This window comes from Cherax quadricarinatus, chromosome 83 (assembly GCF_038502225.1).
Source record: "Cherax quadricarinatus isolate ZL_2023a chromosome 83, ASM3850222v1, whole genome shotgun sequence".
NCBI lineage: Eukaryota > Metazoa > Arthropoda > Malacostraca > Decapoda > Parastacidae > Cherax > Cherax quadricarinatus.
This window is the reverse complement of record NC_091374.1, coordinates 6,766,954-6,784,058: the sequence shown is the minus strand read 5'-3', so window position 1 is coordinate 6,784,058 and position 17,105 is coordinate 6,766,954. Positions and strand designations below refer to the sequence as shown.

The 17,105-nt window shown below is 37.4% G+C and overlaps 1 protein-coding gene across 8 annotated transcripts in view; it reads right to left on the bottom strand.

Moving 5' to 3' along the window:
• LOC128702196 (diacylglycerol kinase eta) overlaps positions 1-17,105 on the bottom strand; it is a 277,320-nt gene that overhangs the window by 45,138 nt on the left and 215,077 nt on the right. For 6 of the 8 annotated variants that reach the window (XM_053796310.2, XM_053796313.2, XM_053796312.2 and 3 more), the window contains 5 exons: positions 13,905-14,078; positions 12,699-12,936; positions 11,035-11,136; positions 9,617-9,829; positions 7,748-8,867 (listed from right to left, as the gene is read on the bottom strand). In XM_053796310.2, the coding sequence (XP_053652285.1) occupies positions 7,748-8,867; positions 9,617-9,829; positions 11,035-11,136; positions 12,699-12,936; positions 13,905-14,078 (1,847 nt within the window). The remainder of the gene's footprint in view (positions 1-7,747; positions 8,868-9,616; positions 9,830-11,034; positions 11,137-12,698; positions 12,937-13,904; positions 14,079-17,105) is intronic. The other 2 variants (XM_053796311.2, XM_053796314.2) reach the window with 1 other exon arrangement.

The following is a 17,105-nucleotide window of genomic DNA, read 5'->3' as shown; positions in this document are numbered from 1 at the left end:
AATTAAAGCATTCACTGGAGTCAATTGTAAATAGCACAGTCATAGTGCACATACTACAGTAGTAATTTATGGACAACCAGCATGTTATTCACTAAGAACATAATAAGAAAAGTGCAACAAACACATCAATAATCAAGACAAGAAACAAACAGTGTAACTTTTAGAAAGAACCAAAAAGGCACAATACCATGACTGGAACAATACACAAATAACTTGTACATAGAGAGAGAAAAGCTTACAATGACATTTTGGTCTGACTTCGACAGAAGTTGGTCCAAATTGGACAGGAATGTTGTCATAAGCTTCTTTCTCTCCTACATGCAGGTTATTTGTGTAATGTAACTTTTCATCATTTCACAATACTGTAACATGAAAATAAATGCTAGAAAACCACTACAGTATTAACAAAGACCATGAACTAGTATCATCACACTATGTTGTGTGGCTTCTTGAGTTTGAGTTCCTGTGTGACGTAGAATGATGACAGCAATTCTTTGTCTTTGTCATAGCGAGTTTCTTTCATCAAACAATATAACATTCACATAAAAGCCTGGGCTCAAAAATTCTAAGGGTGTTTGTGAAAGACCCAATCCTTAAACCACCTGCAACACATGAAGCTTGTTTGTGCGACCTCAGTAATGAATTTATAGAAATCCACAAAATTTAGAAAACAACTACAGCTAGTGTGAACTCTGTGATAAGTGATCATGAAGACTTTAATAATCTATCACATATCTTTTAATCTATTATAAGATCATTAACAAAAGGATATTATTTTAAGGTTTAAATAAAGAAATGTTCCAGTAGTGAATGTATTTCACAGAAGACCTGTCAATAAAATTTGGTACTGCTGATATGGATAGTTCACCAAAAATGTGAGCATTTCTTGAAAATCATGACAGTGTTAGATGACTGAACCATGGCTGACACTGTGTAATAATTAACTATAAATAAAACAGTATGAGTAGGGAGTGTATGAAAAATAGCTTACTGGTCATGATTTTACAAAAGAAGGCACTATACTAAAGTTAGAATTAAGAAGGTAAGAAAATTTACATAAAACTGACTTTTTATTAAACATGGATGATTAAAAGGGAGGTGGTGATTTCATGCATGAAGCAGGACAGACTAGGATCTGTTAGAAAGAGGGAGAAACCAGAGGGGGCTTGTTGAAAAAGAAAGGCAGAGGGCAAGCTGAAAAAAGGGAAAGGGAAGGTAGGAATATAGTTTTCGAAAGGTTGACAGATTTAAAATTTATATACGAAACAAGGAAAGGAACCTGTGCTCTTCCCAATCTGTCCTGTACTGTATACAGGAAAGGCAAGAAAATTAAAATGCACTTGATTGCCAAGGCAATCAAGTATAACCTGGAAAATCAGGAGACAACAATAATGCACTCCATGGCAAAAACCTGTGTGGAGGAAGACAAAATGCCACCACTAGAAAATAAAAGTAGGAGACCAAGCAATGAAGGCTGTAATGAGTTAAGGAAGAGAAAATGCATGGCATTAAGAGAGCAGATGGAAGGTACAACACCCTCAAGGATGCCACAGCTGCTTAGGGGCACAATTATTCTGCATGAAACACAATAATTTGCCAAACTGCCACTTTCTACAATGCTGAGGACTGGGCAGCAAATTCTTAACTGTTAACAGCTGTCTGCCAGATACACCATCAAAGGGAGGGGGAAGCAGTTCAATGCGAATCTTGGCCAGAATGCTATGAGATTTATGATGGCTACATCAAGACAGGTAAATTTTTGATCATAATTGACAGTATACTGCTTTACATACCCTTAATGTTCAAAATATCCCTACCAGGACTCTGCTAGAGTGACTAAAATCTTTAACAATTTAAAGAGGAACCCAGACTCTTATAGTACTGCAGACCAGTGGGAAAACTTATTTAAGTAAAGGGAAGATAAGTGAAAGTAGTGAAAAGTTATAATGTACATGACTGAACAAAAGTGGCAGTACCATGGGAAACAAGAGGACAGTGAGTGTCAGCCACCTGATATATTCTAGAACGAGGCGACTCTCATGCCTGGTCACATTCCTTATACAGTGCTCATCATTAAAGTATGTAAACCTCCTTCGAAATCACGACCACAAAAAATAGTTGTGCCTTGTGTAGGAAGTGATTAACTCGTACTTTTCAGTGTTTCATGGGGTAAATTACTAGCCTCAAGTAACTATGAGAGAACCTAATGATAGCCACAGCATCAAAAAGGAAAGCACACCCTTTGATGCCTGATTTACCCTAGTCATATATATATTCAGTGGGGGCTATCACCAAATTTTTCCTTTAACCTCAACCTACCCACCAAGGAAGTGTGTTGCAGCCTCCCCCATCATGAATAAGCAGCTGGGCATGAGAAAACCACCATAACAGCATTATGTAAAGAGAGGAAACAAATCCAAAGACAACAAAGACTGCACCGTATTCGTAAGAAAAAGTGCTCTCAATGCTACACATTAAAACATTAATCGAGGAAATAAATGCAACAAGGTACTTGACTTGTAGAAAAAAATTAAAAAAGGTATAAGGCCAAGCCTAACCTAAATGATAACACCATACAAAGCTTACAGTTCATTACAATAACACAAAATGCAAAACATTTTCATAGATATGAATATATGTAAATTTTTCAATAGTCATTACCAGATAGATAAAGTAATAATACACAACTGTGATGTTTTAAGATGAAGCCACACTTACTGTGTGATCAAGTGTTATTTATATCATTGTTTACTTACAAGTGAACCTTGCCAATACTAGCGATAAGGAATTATCTGGTCATTTTGAATTCCATTAATGATGGCAAAAAATAAATTATGCTCACCCACATCAATAGCTATTTATATGCTACATACATGCACAGCTATACAGTGTTTATTTAGTAGAAAAATGCTAAAGAAAGTATATACAAGCAGTTAAAAAGAAGCCAAAGCCATTGTATTTCATGCACCTGTCATTTTTCACACATTTTGAAATTGTATTAACTTGAAATTTATGCTTAAACATACATAACAATATGTAACATCACAAGTACCATATAAACACAAACATACACAGGCACACAAAGACATGTGGAGACATGCATATAAAAATAACGTTGAACACAAGTACATCAGTTATTAACAATGAACAATGGTGATCTGAGAAGCGACCACCTTCACGTACTTCCCAATTACACTCAGCTCTGTTATAACCAAAGGTGAGACTGTAATATGATCAAGTAAAAACTAAATCCAAATAGTTATTACACAGAGGTACAGGACAGCACTCTTTGTGATAAGGTACATTTTATGTTCCAAGTGATTACATCACAGCGGCTGCCAACATGACTCGTGATACCATGGTTGCAACAATTGACAATTAACCCATAAATTGAAGATAGATCTTATGGCAAGGTTTCAGTCCATCTTAGACTATTAATACATCCAGACAGTCATGACTTGGTAATGGTCCAGGACAAATGGACTCATCTGGACCTGGACCATTTTTTTTTTTTATGCATGGTCTAGATTGAACGGAAGCATTGTCTTAAGATTTCTGATAATGGTCTAAGATGGACAGAAATATTATCTCAATTTTTCTACCTCAGAGAACCTCAAAGCTAATCAGAAAAAATGGCATGTGGATTTCCGATCACCTAACAGCTAGAAATTGGATGGCAGTGATGTAGTACATCATGAAAAATTAACAGAAATTAAAGAAGAGATTATAATCCTTTGAAGGATATAGGAAAAATATTCATATGGAATAAACATTTATAAAGAATTAAATACTCAGCAAGGAAATACAAGCCTGGAGAAGACTTTTGATAATACTAAACTGAAGAAATATCAGGGGAAAAATACTTAAGAATATCACTTCTGTATGCAAAAATTTCTCCATAGGGAAGTGGACAAGACTCCTCTTTCCTTAAGCCATGTGACTCATAAGAGGTGACCAAAATGCCGGGAGAAGGAGTTAGTAACCCCTTCTGCTAAGTATAAAAAGAAGACAGACTTTATAGTTTTCTTCTTTTTCAGTTATCCTGCCTCGGTGGGAGGCAGCTGGTGTGTTGAAAATAATACACAAACATGAAACAAAAATATTAAACAAATGAGAATTAATTTTTATTTTAAATTTTACGATAAATTTATGCAACTTCAGAGATAGTGACATGAGAGAGCACCTAGAGTTCACATAGAAGCTTCAGAATAAATGACATGAGAGAGCACCTAGAGCTCACACAGAAGCTTCAGAATAAATGACATGAGAGAGCACCTAGAGCTCACACAGAAGCTTCAGAATAAATGACATGAGAGAGCACCTAGAGCTCACACAGAAGCTTCAGAATAAATGACATGAGAGAGCACCTAGAACTCACATAGAAGCTTCAGAATGACATGAGACAGCACCTAAAGCTCACATAGAAGCTTCAGAATGACATGAGAGAGCACCTAGAGCTCACACAGAAGCTTCAGAATAAATGACATGAGAGAGCACCTAGAGCTCATATAGAAGCTTCAGAATGACATGAGAGAGCACCTAGAGCTCACACAGAAGCTTCAAAATAAATGACATGAGAGAGCACCTAGAGTTCACATAGAAGCTTCAGAATAAATGACACGAGAGAGCACCTAGAGCTCACACAGAAGCTTCAAAATAAATGACATGAGAGAGCACCTAGAGCTCATATAGAAGCTTCAGAATGACATGAGAGAGCACCTAGAGTTCACACAGAAGCTTCAAAATAAATGACATGAGAGAGCACCTAGAGCTCATATAGAAGCTTCAGAATGACATGAGAGAGCACCTAGAGCTCACACAGAAGCTTCAAAATAAATGACATGAGAGAGCACCTAGAGCTCACACAGAAGCTTCAAAATAAATGACATGAGAGAGCACCTAGAGTTCACACAGAAGCTTCAGAATGACATGAGAGAGCACCTAGAGCTCACACAGAAGCTTCAGAATAAATGACATGAGAAAGCACCTGGAGATCACACAGAAGCTTCAGAATGACATGAGAGAGCACCTGGAGATCACACAGAAGCTTCAGAATGACATGAGAGAGCACCTAGAGCTCACACAGAAGCTTCAAAATAAATGACATGAGAGAGCACCTGGAGCTCACACAAGCTTCAGAATGACATGAGACAGCACCTAGAGCTCACACAGAAGCTTCAGAATGACATGAGAGAGCACCAAGAGCTCACATAGAAGCTTCAGAATGACATGAGAGAGCACCTAGAGCTCACATAGAAACTTCATAATGACATGAGACAGCACCTAGAGCTCACACAGAAGCTTCAGAATGACATGAGAGAGCACCTAGAACTCACATAGAAGCTTCAGAATGACATGAGACAGCACCTAAAGCTCACATAGAAGCTTCAGAATGACATGAGAGAGCACCTAGAGCTCACACAGAAGCTTCAGAATAAATGACATGAGAGAGCACCTAGAGCTCACATAGAAGCTTCAGAATGACATGAGAGAGCACCAAGAGCTCACATAGAAGCTTCAGAATGACATGAGAGAGCACCTGGAGCTCACACAAGCTTCAGAATGACATGAGACAGCACCTAGAGCTCACACAAGCTTCAGAATGACATGAGACAGCACCTAAAGCTCACATAAAAGCTTCAGAATAAATGACATGAGAGAGCACCTAGAACTCACATAGAAGCTTCAGAATGACATGAGACAGCACCTAAAGCTCACATAAAAGCTTCAGAATGACATGAGAGAGCACCAAGAGCTCACATAGAAGCTTCAGAATGACATGAGAGAGCACCTAGAGCTCACACAGAAGCTTCAGAATAAATGACATGAGAGAGCACCTAGAGCTTACACAGAAGCTTCAGAATGACATGAGAGAGCACCTAGAGCTCACACAGAAGCTTCAGAATAAATGACATGAGAGAGCACCTAGAGCTCACATAGAAACTTCAGAATAAATGACATGAGAGAGTATCTAGAGCTCACATAGAAGCTTCAGAATGACATGAGAGAGCACCTAGAGCTCACACAGAAGCTTCAGAATAAATGACAGTGAGAGCACCTAGAGCTCACATAGAAACTTCAGAATAAATGACATGAGAGAGTATCTAGAGCTCACATAGAAGCTTCAGAATAAATGACATGAGAGAGTATCTAGAGCTCACATAGAAGCTTCAGAATAAATGACATGAGAGAGCACCTGGTGCTCACATAGAAGCTTCAGAATAAATGACATGAGAGAGCACCTGGTGCTCACATAGAAGCTTCAGAATAAATGACATGAGAGAGCACCTGGAGCTCACATAGAAGCTTCAGGATAAATAACAAGGTTTCAAATTAATTATAACTATTATTAATCTAAGTCAAGCAATATCAACCCTTTGTCAATTCTAATTTAAATTTTCATTTCTTTCTCCTTTATATAAAACTGACAATTATATACCACAAACATTATCTTACCTCAAGTTAAATGTAAAATACATTTCTAATTATTTTTTTAAATTAATAGCATCTAAAAAATAGGCTACATTGTATAACCGTGATAACTACTGTAATGATATTCTTCATTTTTTTAGACCCCAAATTTCTTAACATTAACTTTCTAATGTACAGTATACAACTCGTGATTAATTGTTTATGAACAGTGATTGCTAAATCAATCCCCAATACTCTGTACATTAATTGTAACTTTTGTGATAATGTGAAATCTTTAAGCTATGCCTGATGTAAACAGCAATTATCAACATAAGGTATTTATTTGTTTTGTATCCCTGAAGGCCTACCATTCACTGGTTCTTATTTGTACCTCGAGAATGTCTCATAGGAACAGCTTCAAATTTTCAACATTGGTGAACTATAACTAAAGAACAGTTCATGTAACTATTGGCATGTGCAGGTGCCCTCTGGTGAGGGGCTCTTGATCTGCAGAAATGGAATTGTTCTCTCTCCTCATTGCATTGCACCTGAATGCCTACCATACCCCAGGCACTTTATTATCTCTCCAGATTTAGCACTTCTCTCTTGATTAATAACATAAATCTGGTCGACTAATTTTAGTTTTGGTTTCAGTGTTATAACCTGAGAAGGCCTTTTCTAATTGATTTCAAATTGTTAACACTGTTAAAAATTTGAATTCAAGGATAGTTACCGTATTTTCCGGCACAAAGTGTACGATCACGTGAGACATGCAAGACGATGTTTCCAAGCAGTTGTAACGCAACAGTAAATAACTGATAAAGTGTGGCCCACAGACTAGCCTTGACCCTGACCTTGAACATACAAGGCCTAGGGTGATTTTTCAAGATATTTTGAGAGTAAAAAAGTGCACCTTATATGCTGGAAAAATACGGTAAGTAGAAGGCTCTCTTCCCACCTCCACTCACCTTGATGAGATAATTGTGAAGAAAGGCTTTTAGTGATCAGGATATTTATTCTGGGTGATTGATCGATTAATATTAGGGATGAGTTAGGGTGGGTGAAAGTGGGTATGCAACTGGTTAAAATTTTATCATTTTCTACTTTGCAATATAGTGAAATATTTTTTATTAATATTAAGGCCTCACAAAAAATTATTATAGGGAAATAGCTATTACAATGCCATTTAAGCCTGCACAATGATATTAAATCAATGAAACTTAGAAATGTACAATTATTACTATAGCTGACCTGAACAATTCAAGTACATATTCTCATTTGAAAAGATCAATATTTAATCAATAAAACAATCACAATAGATGAAGATATTACTCACAGTCCTCACCTTTCTCTTCTTCTTCCATCTCATCTTCCGTGCCAGCTTCTGCTCCCTCAACAATTCTCTCCGATGGAGGTGGCACCAAATCATCATCTAATTCATCATCAACACTCCCAGAGAACTCTTCTTGTGCCAATGGAACATCTGGTGACTGTAGATCATCCTGTGACTCTCCTCCAGTCGGTTCTTCCCTTCGACACACTAAATGTTCACCTTCAATGTCATCATCTCTATCAGCAGGGTGAGAATTTTGATCGTCACTCTCGTCTTGCTCTTTGACACTCGTGACATCTTCCACAACACTTTGGTCACCTTCAGGTGTAGTGTCGTCAGCAACACCACCATCATGTTTATGTTCATCTTTGTGTGTTTCCTTTACTGTTTCATCTGTTTCATCACTATCTAATCCTTCTGTTTTCTCTCTCTCTTCCTCCCCATCACTCTCATGTGCTTCCTCTCTACTTTTTACTTTTTCCCCTTGAATTCCTTCTTTATCTACATCTTCTATTTGTCCCCAATCTTCATCTATATCGAGCGAGTTGTTTAATGAATTTGCTAAAGAATCTCTTATTTCTGTTATAGATTTTTCCTCAAATGTGTATGGTTCATCTTCACCAACATCCACCAGATTGTCTGTTGATGACTGTATCCTAACCTCAATGTCTTCAATGGGAATAGGACACCTATCTCCAGTCATCTCTCTGCTCTCCTGCATGCTGTTCTTCCGTGACATATCAGCAAATTCACTTGGAACGGGTATTGTAGGAGGAAACTCAAATTCAGTATGGCTCTCTCTACGAATTTCAGGCAGCGGTGAAATGGCCTGGTAATTTACTCGTAACTGTTCCACGGAGTCATCAACACTCGAGGCAACAGGAGGGGAGACAGTGCCTGGAAGTTGGAGGAATGTAGAAGCAGGAAGGGACATATCGGAGTGTTGACCGGGTATACAGATCGTATATTTGGGATGAGTGGACGATGTACCAGGGAGAGGAGAAGCAGGTGGGAGGGGAAAATTAGTGGTGATGGAAGAAACAAAGGGATGTGTAGTTTGCATAGGCACTGGTGAGGGACAAGGTGATACCTCTGCAGATGACCCCTCGATGGTAGGCAGGACCTGCAATAATTCACAAAGATGACACAAAATACTACTGCCACAATAAAATTATATAATTTCTTACACAGTAAAAGTCACAATAGAGTAGTCAGAATAATTCACAAATAATCCATACATTGGAGAAGAAACTTCCAGTGACATTTAGGATCATTCTGGAGTCTTATCAAGGACACATTAGGATCATCCTGTAGTAGTATCAAGGACACATTAGGTTAACCTGGAGTATTATCAAGGGCACATTAGGTTAACCTGGAGTATTATCAAGGGCACATTAGGTTAACCTGGAGTATTATCAAGGACACATTAGGTTCATAAACCATGGTACAGGTGAGGTTTGAACTCGCAGCAAGCGAGTTGTAAAATCCCAGGCCAATGTGTAAACCACTGGGCCAGCTAGCTACAATAAGATTCATCCAACTAGTTGTCATGATGACAGCTAGTTGGACGAATGGCCGTGCTGGCAGGAGATTCATCTGTAAAAACTTGCATTTGTGGTCACAGTGGGACCCATGTTAACCTCCCTATAGTGTATAAATATATCTAGTTGAATGAATCTATATATAAAGTTCATTATCTTAATGTACCCTATCCTTCTGAGACAGTGTATTAGGCAGCAATTATCACTGCTTAAATACACTAAGAGTGATGCACAAAATAAATTATACATCTAACAACAATAACAAAATCATAGATACCTATGGTTATACCCTATACTTATATTTACAAGTGAAAAAATTACTGTACTGTACCTTCAATTCTGAACCCGATATTCTTTGCTCGCCAATTTTCTCAAATTCTACATCCTCTGAAGGCTCTAATGTTATTATAGGAAGGGGAAGCCTCATAGCTGTTTGTGCATTCTGGTCATCAACTGCTCTTTCTGTGTGTTCTATAATTTCACGAACAGCCTTCTTCAGGCTATTTGCTCGAGACATCAATGCATCCTTCTCTATGAACTGTTTCTGCAAGTAAAAAAAATATTTAGTGAATACATGAATGTTTAGTGATTGGTGAATATGTTATTGTTGAGTCCCCGTCAAACCTCCTTTTCTTCTTCCCAGCCCCTAACTCAACCACTCTCATCTATCACTGATCTATCACCACCTCCCTCTCACACTCCCATGGAGGCATAGCCTCCAGCAACCACCAAAATGAAACAGTAGAATAGATAAAGATATTATAGCAGTTAAGTACATTACAAATGCAAATGAACTTCAACAAAATAGTGGGGCAGGAAAAAGGGAAATTGTAGATAAGGAAAGCTCATAAATCACGACCATTACAAAAAACACAACTCCCAACAATAATAAATACAACAATATTCCAAGGTGTTACAAGTAGTGCACAAGAAAAGCGAGGAAGAGGCACAGCTGTGATCATAATAAAATACAACAATGGACCCTTGAGGGCCTTGTAAATAGCTGCTTACAGATCACATAATAGGAATAACAGCAATAGGCAGCAGTATAAAACTCACCTCTTATGAATAGCAGACCAAAAAAAAAAAAAAAATGAAAATTGCAACAAGAGGCTTTGTAATCAAGGCAAGAGGAATTTGCTGAATGCTACGGGTTTTGCCCAATAATAATTTGAAGGATATCCAGACGAGAGAAAGTCAAAGAGGGGATCAAACAAGGAAAAAATCAGTCTCATAACAAAGCAAACCCAACCTGCAATCCCATCAAGACCCACAGGAGACATTCCAAGCACCATGTCACCCAAGAGAGTTGACCTTCAGAAAGACTTCTAACAAACTGCCTCACCAACGCCACAAATATTTACAAGTGTGTGAAACCTTCTGAAATTCATCATAAAACTTCAATTAATATAAAAGTAATATTTAACATGTCTTTTGATGACATCCAAGAACATTCAGCAAAATAGTGTCATCAGAATCACAAATGACAACCAGAAAGGAACCTTACCAACTACTTTCAAGACTCTTTGTAGCTTTCAAGTGTTAATGACAAAAGTTGTTGAATTCAGCTATGTTAACTGCAATACTGGAACAGATTAAAAGTTTTAATGAATTGTATATAGATTCAAAAGAAGACTTGAGCATGAGGATAGAAATTACCTGCACCAATCAATTAATAGTTAACAGAGAGCCAGGAGTTAAAGCCTGAGCTCCAGAACAACTAGGTAAATCAGCATGAAAGAATCTTACCCGTTTCGTCCTTTTTCTATGTTGAATATTGGAAGCCCTTTTTTCATCTCTGCACAGTATGTTTTTTTCTGAACTATCAAGGTCTTCACTCGTTTCTGGACTCTGAAGTGTTAAGTAATTATAGCTGGTGAACGAATTTGAAAGACGATACAGTACTGTGAATTCTGAACGATATTCAGTATATAGTCAAACTTTTATAAATTAAAGCCAAAGTAAGTAAATAACAAAAATACACAAATTTTAGTGATACAGCAGACACAGGCTAATGCACCTGCTAGGTCACTCTGCCTATTCATACATTTACCATATAGCAGCTAAACAATACAGCCTCTCCTCACTTAACAACGGAGTTCCGTTCCTAATACCACGTCAATAAATGAATTCGTTGCTAAACGAGGAGCACACTATAATGGTAGTGGGTTTATGTCAACCATCCTTTATACAACAATGTATCATATCAGGAAGGTGCTACCGTCCTGCCAAGTGAGTGTAAAATGGAAGCCTGTAATTGTTTTACATGATGGTAGGATTGCTGGTGTCTTTTTTTTCTGTCTCATACACATGCAAGATTTCAGGCAAGTCTTGCTACTTCTACTTACACTTAGGTCACACTACACATACATATACAAGCATATATATACACACCCCTCTGGGTTTTCTTCTATTTTCTTTCTAGTTCTTGTTCTTTTTATTTCCTCTTACCTCCATGGGGAAGTGGAACAGAATTCTTCCTCCGTAAGCCATGCGTGTTGTAAGAGGCGACTAAAATGCTGGGAGCAAGGGGCTAGTAACCCCTTCTCCTGTATATATTACTAAATGTAAAAGGAGAAACTTTCGTTTTTCCTTTTGGGCCGCCCTGCCTCAGTGGGATACTGCCGGTGTGTTGAAAGAAAGTATCATATCAAAATAAAATTATTATTATTATTATTATTATTATCATTAATGCTTTAATGTCATCCTTGCACCATTTATAACATTTTTAGTATATTTTTAAATGTTTAAAGTGTACTGTATATTGTAATAAAAAGAGTAGAGGAAATCACCTCTGATATACATCATTCAGGTATGCATACTGGTCAGAGTTCGTCATAAGTTCAAGTCGTTGGTAAACGAGTATGTCGCTAAGCGAGGAGAGGCTGTACTGACTCTTGAAGACATACAGCACAAGATTTCATCAACTGTGCATTTAGTAATTACTGTATTTCAAATATCAAAAGTTTAAAAATAAGCCAAGGATACAACATACATATCTGACTGTATTTTATAGTACTACGGTAAAACAAATTATTCATTAATAGCCACTCTGAATACTAATCATTATCACAAATGATATGAGACTACAGTCTTCAAGAGTCAAATCATGAACTTTTTTTTCCTTTAGGTACGCTTTACTTGTGCCTAGAACTGGGACTACTTAGTACAATTAAAAATATAATTCAGTCATGATAATACATCATGTACAAAATATAACATAACACTATTGATACAGTACATATAATATAGATAGTCATATGGTTCATTAACTTTTAATGTATTTGTATCAACAGAAACTTAAAATGCACTTCCATTTCTTCATATATCCATTTTTAATTTCATAACTTTAAGGTTATTAATAAATTTGAAGTAACTATAAATATGATATCATATACTGTAATATATTCTACCTCATCAACAATCGATGAATTTTCTGGGGTTGCAGTACTAATAGAAGACATGGATGCTATGCTCTCCTCGTGTAGTGCTCTGAGCAGCAAGTCTAACTTATCGTTGAGAACAGCACATTTAGCCGAGAGAGAGTCCTCTAAACCTTGTGTATCCGTGCTTCCTTCAGTTGTGTGGGAGTCTTCACCCCAGCTTTTTCCCACTTTTGTAATTAAGGATTTGATTGTCTCGCATAACACTCTGCAAGAGAGCAATTTCTACATTTACAAAATAAATTAGTTCAAAAAGGAATACTACACTAAAAACAAACAAGTATAAATGAGTGAAACCTATAAAACATATTTTGGTGGGAAGACCTGTCAGTACAGGATTAAGGAAATATAATAAGCAGACAATGTGGGAAATAAAATGACTTTCTAAAAACATGCAATTTTAAATTCTGTATAAATATTAAATTTTACAGGAGTGTATGACATCAGCAGTATGTTACTTTTGGTAACAAACTAGTCAAAAAGTGTACAGATGTAGAAGTGTACATGTAGCTGAGGTATGATTCATGAACTGAATAAGTGAGAAGAGTAAATAACTATGATATTCTACACTCAATATACACTATACATCACACAACACATATTAAAAATGAACAGCTTATTTATTTTACTACAAGGCTTGCTCTGTGTCCCATCTCATTCACATGGAAAAGATGGCAAGTAAATTGACAGATGTACTGACATATGAAACCAATAAAAATTATTATTATCTGTTATCCAATGAAGAAAGATTTTTTATAAAACAAGTCTTATCTATTTTTCATAATTCAAGTCATATCTGATTTTCCGTTATTCATGTCCATCTAATACATTTCTGTAAATACAAAATTACTGACTAGACCAAAATAAGTGCTGATGTTATCCTCACCAGTCACTCTAACATAGAGCTTACCCATACAATAGATTTCTGCATGGTGTGCTAGGCATAACAATAGCAACTGAAAAATGGTGTGATGATACAGATAAGATGTGGAAAAAGACATAAAATTCAGGACATTTATTTGAGGAAATGTTTCCTCTAATAAATGTCCTGAACTGTACATAAGTGTCTTTCTCCATACAATATCAATTACCAAGTTACTTTATACTCATTAATTAAAAAAATGTGAGACACAAAGAAGTAATTACAATAGTTACCTAAGGAACTGATGGACTTACTTTGCTGATGAAATAACTACGGAATGTTGGTCTGACTGAAGCAATGTCGCTAAATGAGTGCCAACTGAATCTTCATAAGCTGCTACTTGAGAAAGCAGGGAATGGGAAGTAAGTGACTGCAGTTTGTGTTCAGGACTCAGTGAAACATGGCTCACGAAACTCATTATGCTCCATCTGCAACAAAATTTTGATTCACATTCTGAGACATAGTATGGTACAAGTACATAAAGTATACTAATTTATCCTGTTCAATGTGTGTCAAAGTTCTATGCTGAGGGTTATAAATATTAGATCATTTAGTGCAGAAATTTTTATTAACTAGATTAGTTCTAAAACTGCATTAAAAGGAAAGATATTAGCATGGATAAGACTTAAACAACAGAAAACAAAATGTTACTATCAAGATAGAAGAGCACTAGTGGAGTTCTACAAGATTAGTGTTAGGCCCAATATTGTTCCTGGTGTATATTAATGACCCAACCACATACTACAAAGGAATAATGAGAACACAAACCAAATGTGGTGAAAGGCAGCAGCAGGAAGACTCGGACAAACTCTAGGAATGGTTGTTTAAGTGGTTACTGGAATTTAACCCAAGCAAAAGAAATATTATTAAGATGGCGCATGGGGAAAAAAAAGCCTAAAGAAAAGAAAATACCCTCTTGACAAGAGCTAAAAAGCAGCTAAAAGACTGCTAAAAAGCAGCTTAAAAAGAAGATCTTTGGAACAGCCATTACCCCTAATCTGTCCACTTTAAGTGAATATAAGCAGAATAACATCAGCAGTTGAGAGTTATCTTGCAATCTGAAAGTTTAGATATTTACAAACACTTGAAAATAAAGGAAAGGCACAAATAAACTGAACTAGCTTGCCTAAAGGAAGCTTATTAGACAAAGAGAGAGAAAATCCATCATACCTTGACAGAGATCAGAAAATATAAGTTCGAAACTGGAAAACAAATTGAGCAGCAGAAACTTCAGGTCAATGTCATCTTAAATTATGAAATGGAGCCCAGATGTAAAATACAAAACTGTATGATACTGAAAGCAAATGATGCATAATAAACTTAACTATAATTAAGATAGTAGTCATAAATGCTACTTAAGAGCTAGATGCAACAAATTAACCCTTTCAGGGTTTCGGCCGTACTAGTACGGCTTACGCACCAGGGTTTTTGACATACTAGTATGCCTAAATTCTAGCGCCCTCAAATCTAGTGAGAGAAAGCTGGTAGGCCTACTTATGAAAGAATGGGTCTATGTGGTCAGTGTGCGCAGTATAAAAAATTCCTGCAGCACACAGTGCGTAATGAGAAAAAAAAAACTTTGACCGTGTTTTTGGATTAAAACAGCGACTTTGCACTGTATTTTCATATGGTATTTATTGTTGTATTCTAGTTTTCCTGGTCCCATTTTATAGAATGGAAGACATATTACAGAAAGTGAGACGATTTTGACTGGTTTTACAATGAAAAGTGCCTTGAAATTGAGCTCAAAGTAGCAGAAATATTCGATTTTTACCGAAGTTCAAAAGTAAACAAATCATGCTATGCATCCAATACACGTCAACTGGAGAGTCTAATATTCTTTCACAAGTGCGCTGATATTATTTATACCATTTCTACACCAATGCAGTAGTCTGCATAACAGTAAATCTTCTATTTTTTGTGAGAATAAAAATTCAAAGTGGAAAGCAAAAGAATGTAAGACGGGCATGGGGACATGACTAATGAACAGAGGAAATGTTATTTTAGTGCCAGGAATGTCTTTCTTGTTTATTCTGGACCCTACTTAGAAATTGGTATCTTTTGAAATTTGTGTGAAATTGGCAAAATTGCTAAATTCTGAGCACTGTATTGGATAGTTGAAATCGGTAAATGGGTGGTTTCTTGTACTCATTCGATAGAAAAAATGGAGTTCTGGCGAAATAGTTATGATTTTTGTCGACTAGTACATTGGAATTGGCCGAAAATAGGGCTCAAAGTGGGAAAAATTGCCGATGCGTAAACACTGTCGAGACCGCTAACTTCGCAAGAGCATAATTCCGTAAGACTCAAGAAATCGTAATGACACGATTGCAAATAAACCATACCCCCGGCAGGGATTGAACCCGCGGTCATAGAGTCTCAAAACTCCAGCCCGTCGCGTTAGCCACTAGACCAGCTAGCCACAATAAGATTCATCCAACTAGGTATATTTCTACACGATAGGAAAGTTAGCACAGGCACCTCTGTGACCACAAATGCAAGTTTTTACAGACGAATCTCCAGCTAGCGTGGCCGTGACGAACTCTAGCTCAAGTCCCTTCACTGCCGTCAACATGACTCAAGAAATCGTAATGACACGATTGCAAATAAACCATACCCCCGGCCGGGATTGAACCCGCGGTCATAGAGTCTCAAAACTCCAGCCCGTCGCGTTAGCCACTAGACCAGCTAGCCACAATAAGATTCATCCAACTAGGTATATTTCTACACCATAGGAAAGTTAGCACAGGCACCTCTGTGACCACAAATGCAAGTTTTTACAGACGAATCTCCAGCTAGCGTGGCCGTGACGAACTCTAGCTCAAGTCCCTTCACTGCCGTCAACATGACTCAAGAAATCGTAATGACACGATTGCAAATAAACCATACCCCCGGCCGGGATTGAACCCGCGGTCATAGAGTCTCAAAACTCCAGCCCGTCGCGTTAGCCACTAGACCAGCTAGCCACAATAAGATTCATCCAACTAGGTATATTTCTACACCATAGGAAAGTTAGCACAGGCACCTCTGTGACCACAAATGCAAGTTTTTACAGACGAATCTCCAGCTAGCGTGGCCATGACGAACTCTAGCTCAAGTCCCTTCACTGCCGTCAACATGACTCAAGAAATCGTAATGACACGATTGCAAATAAACCATACCCCCCGGCCGGGATTGAACCCGCGGTCATAGAGTCTCAAAACTCCAGCCCGTCGCTTTAGCCACTAGACCAGCTAGCCACAATAAGATTCATCCAACTAGGTATATTTCTACACCATAGGAAAGTTAGCACAGGCACCTCTGTGACCACAAATGCAAGTTTTTACAGACGAATCTCCAGCTAGCGTGGCCGTGACGAACTCTAGCTCAAGTCCCTTCACTGCCGTCAACATGACTCAAGAAATCGTAATGACACGATTGCAAATAAACCATACCCCCGGCCGGGATTGAACCCG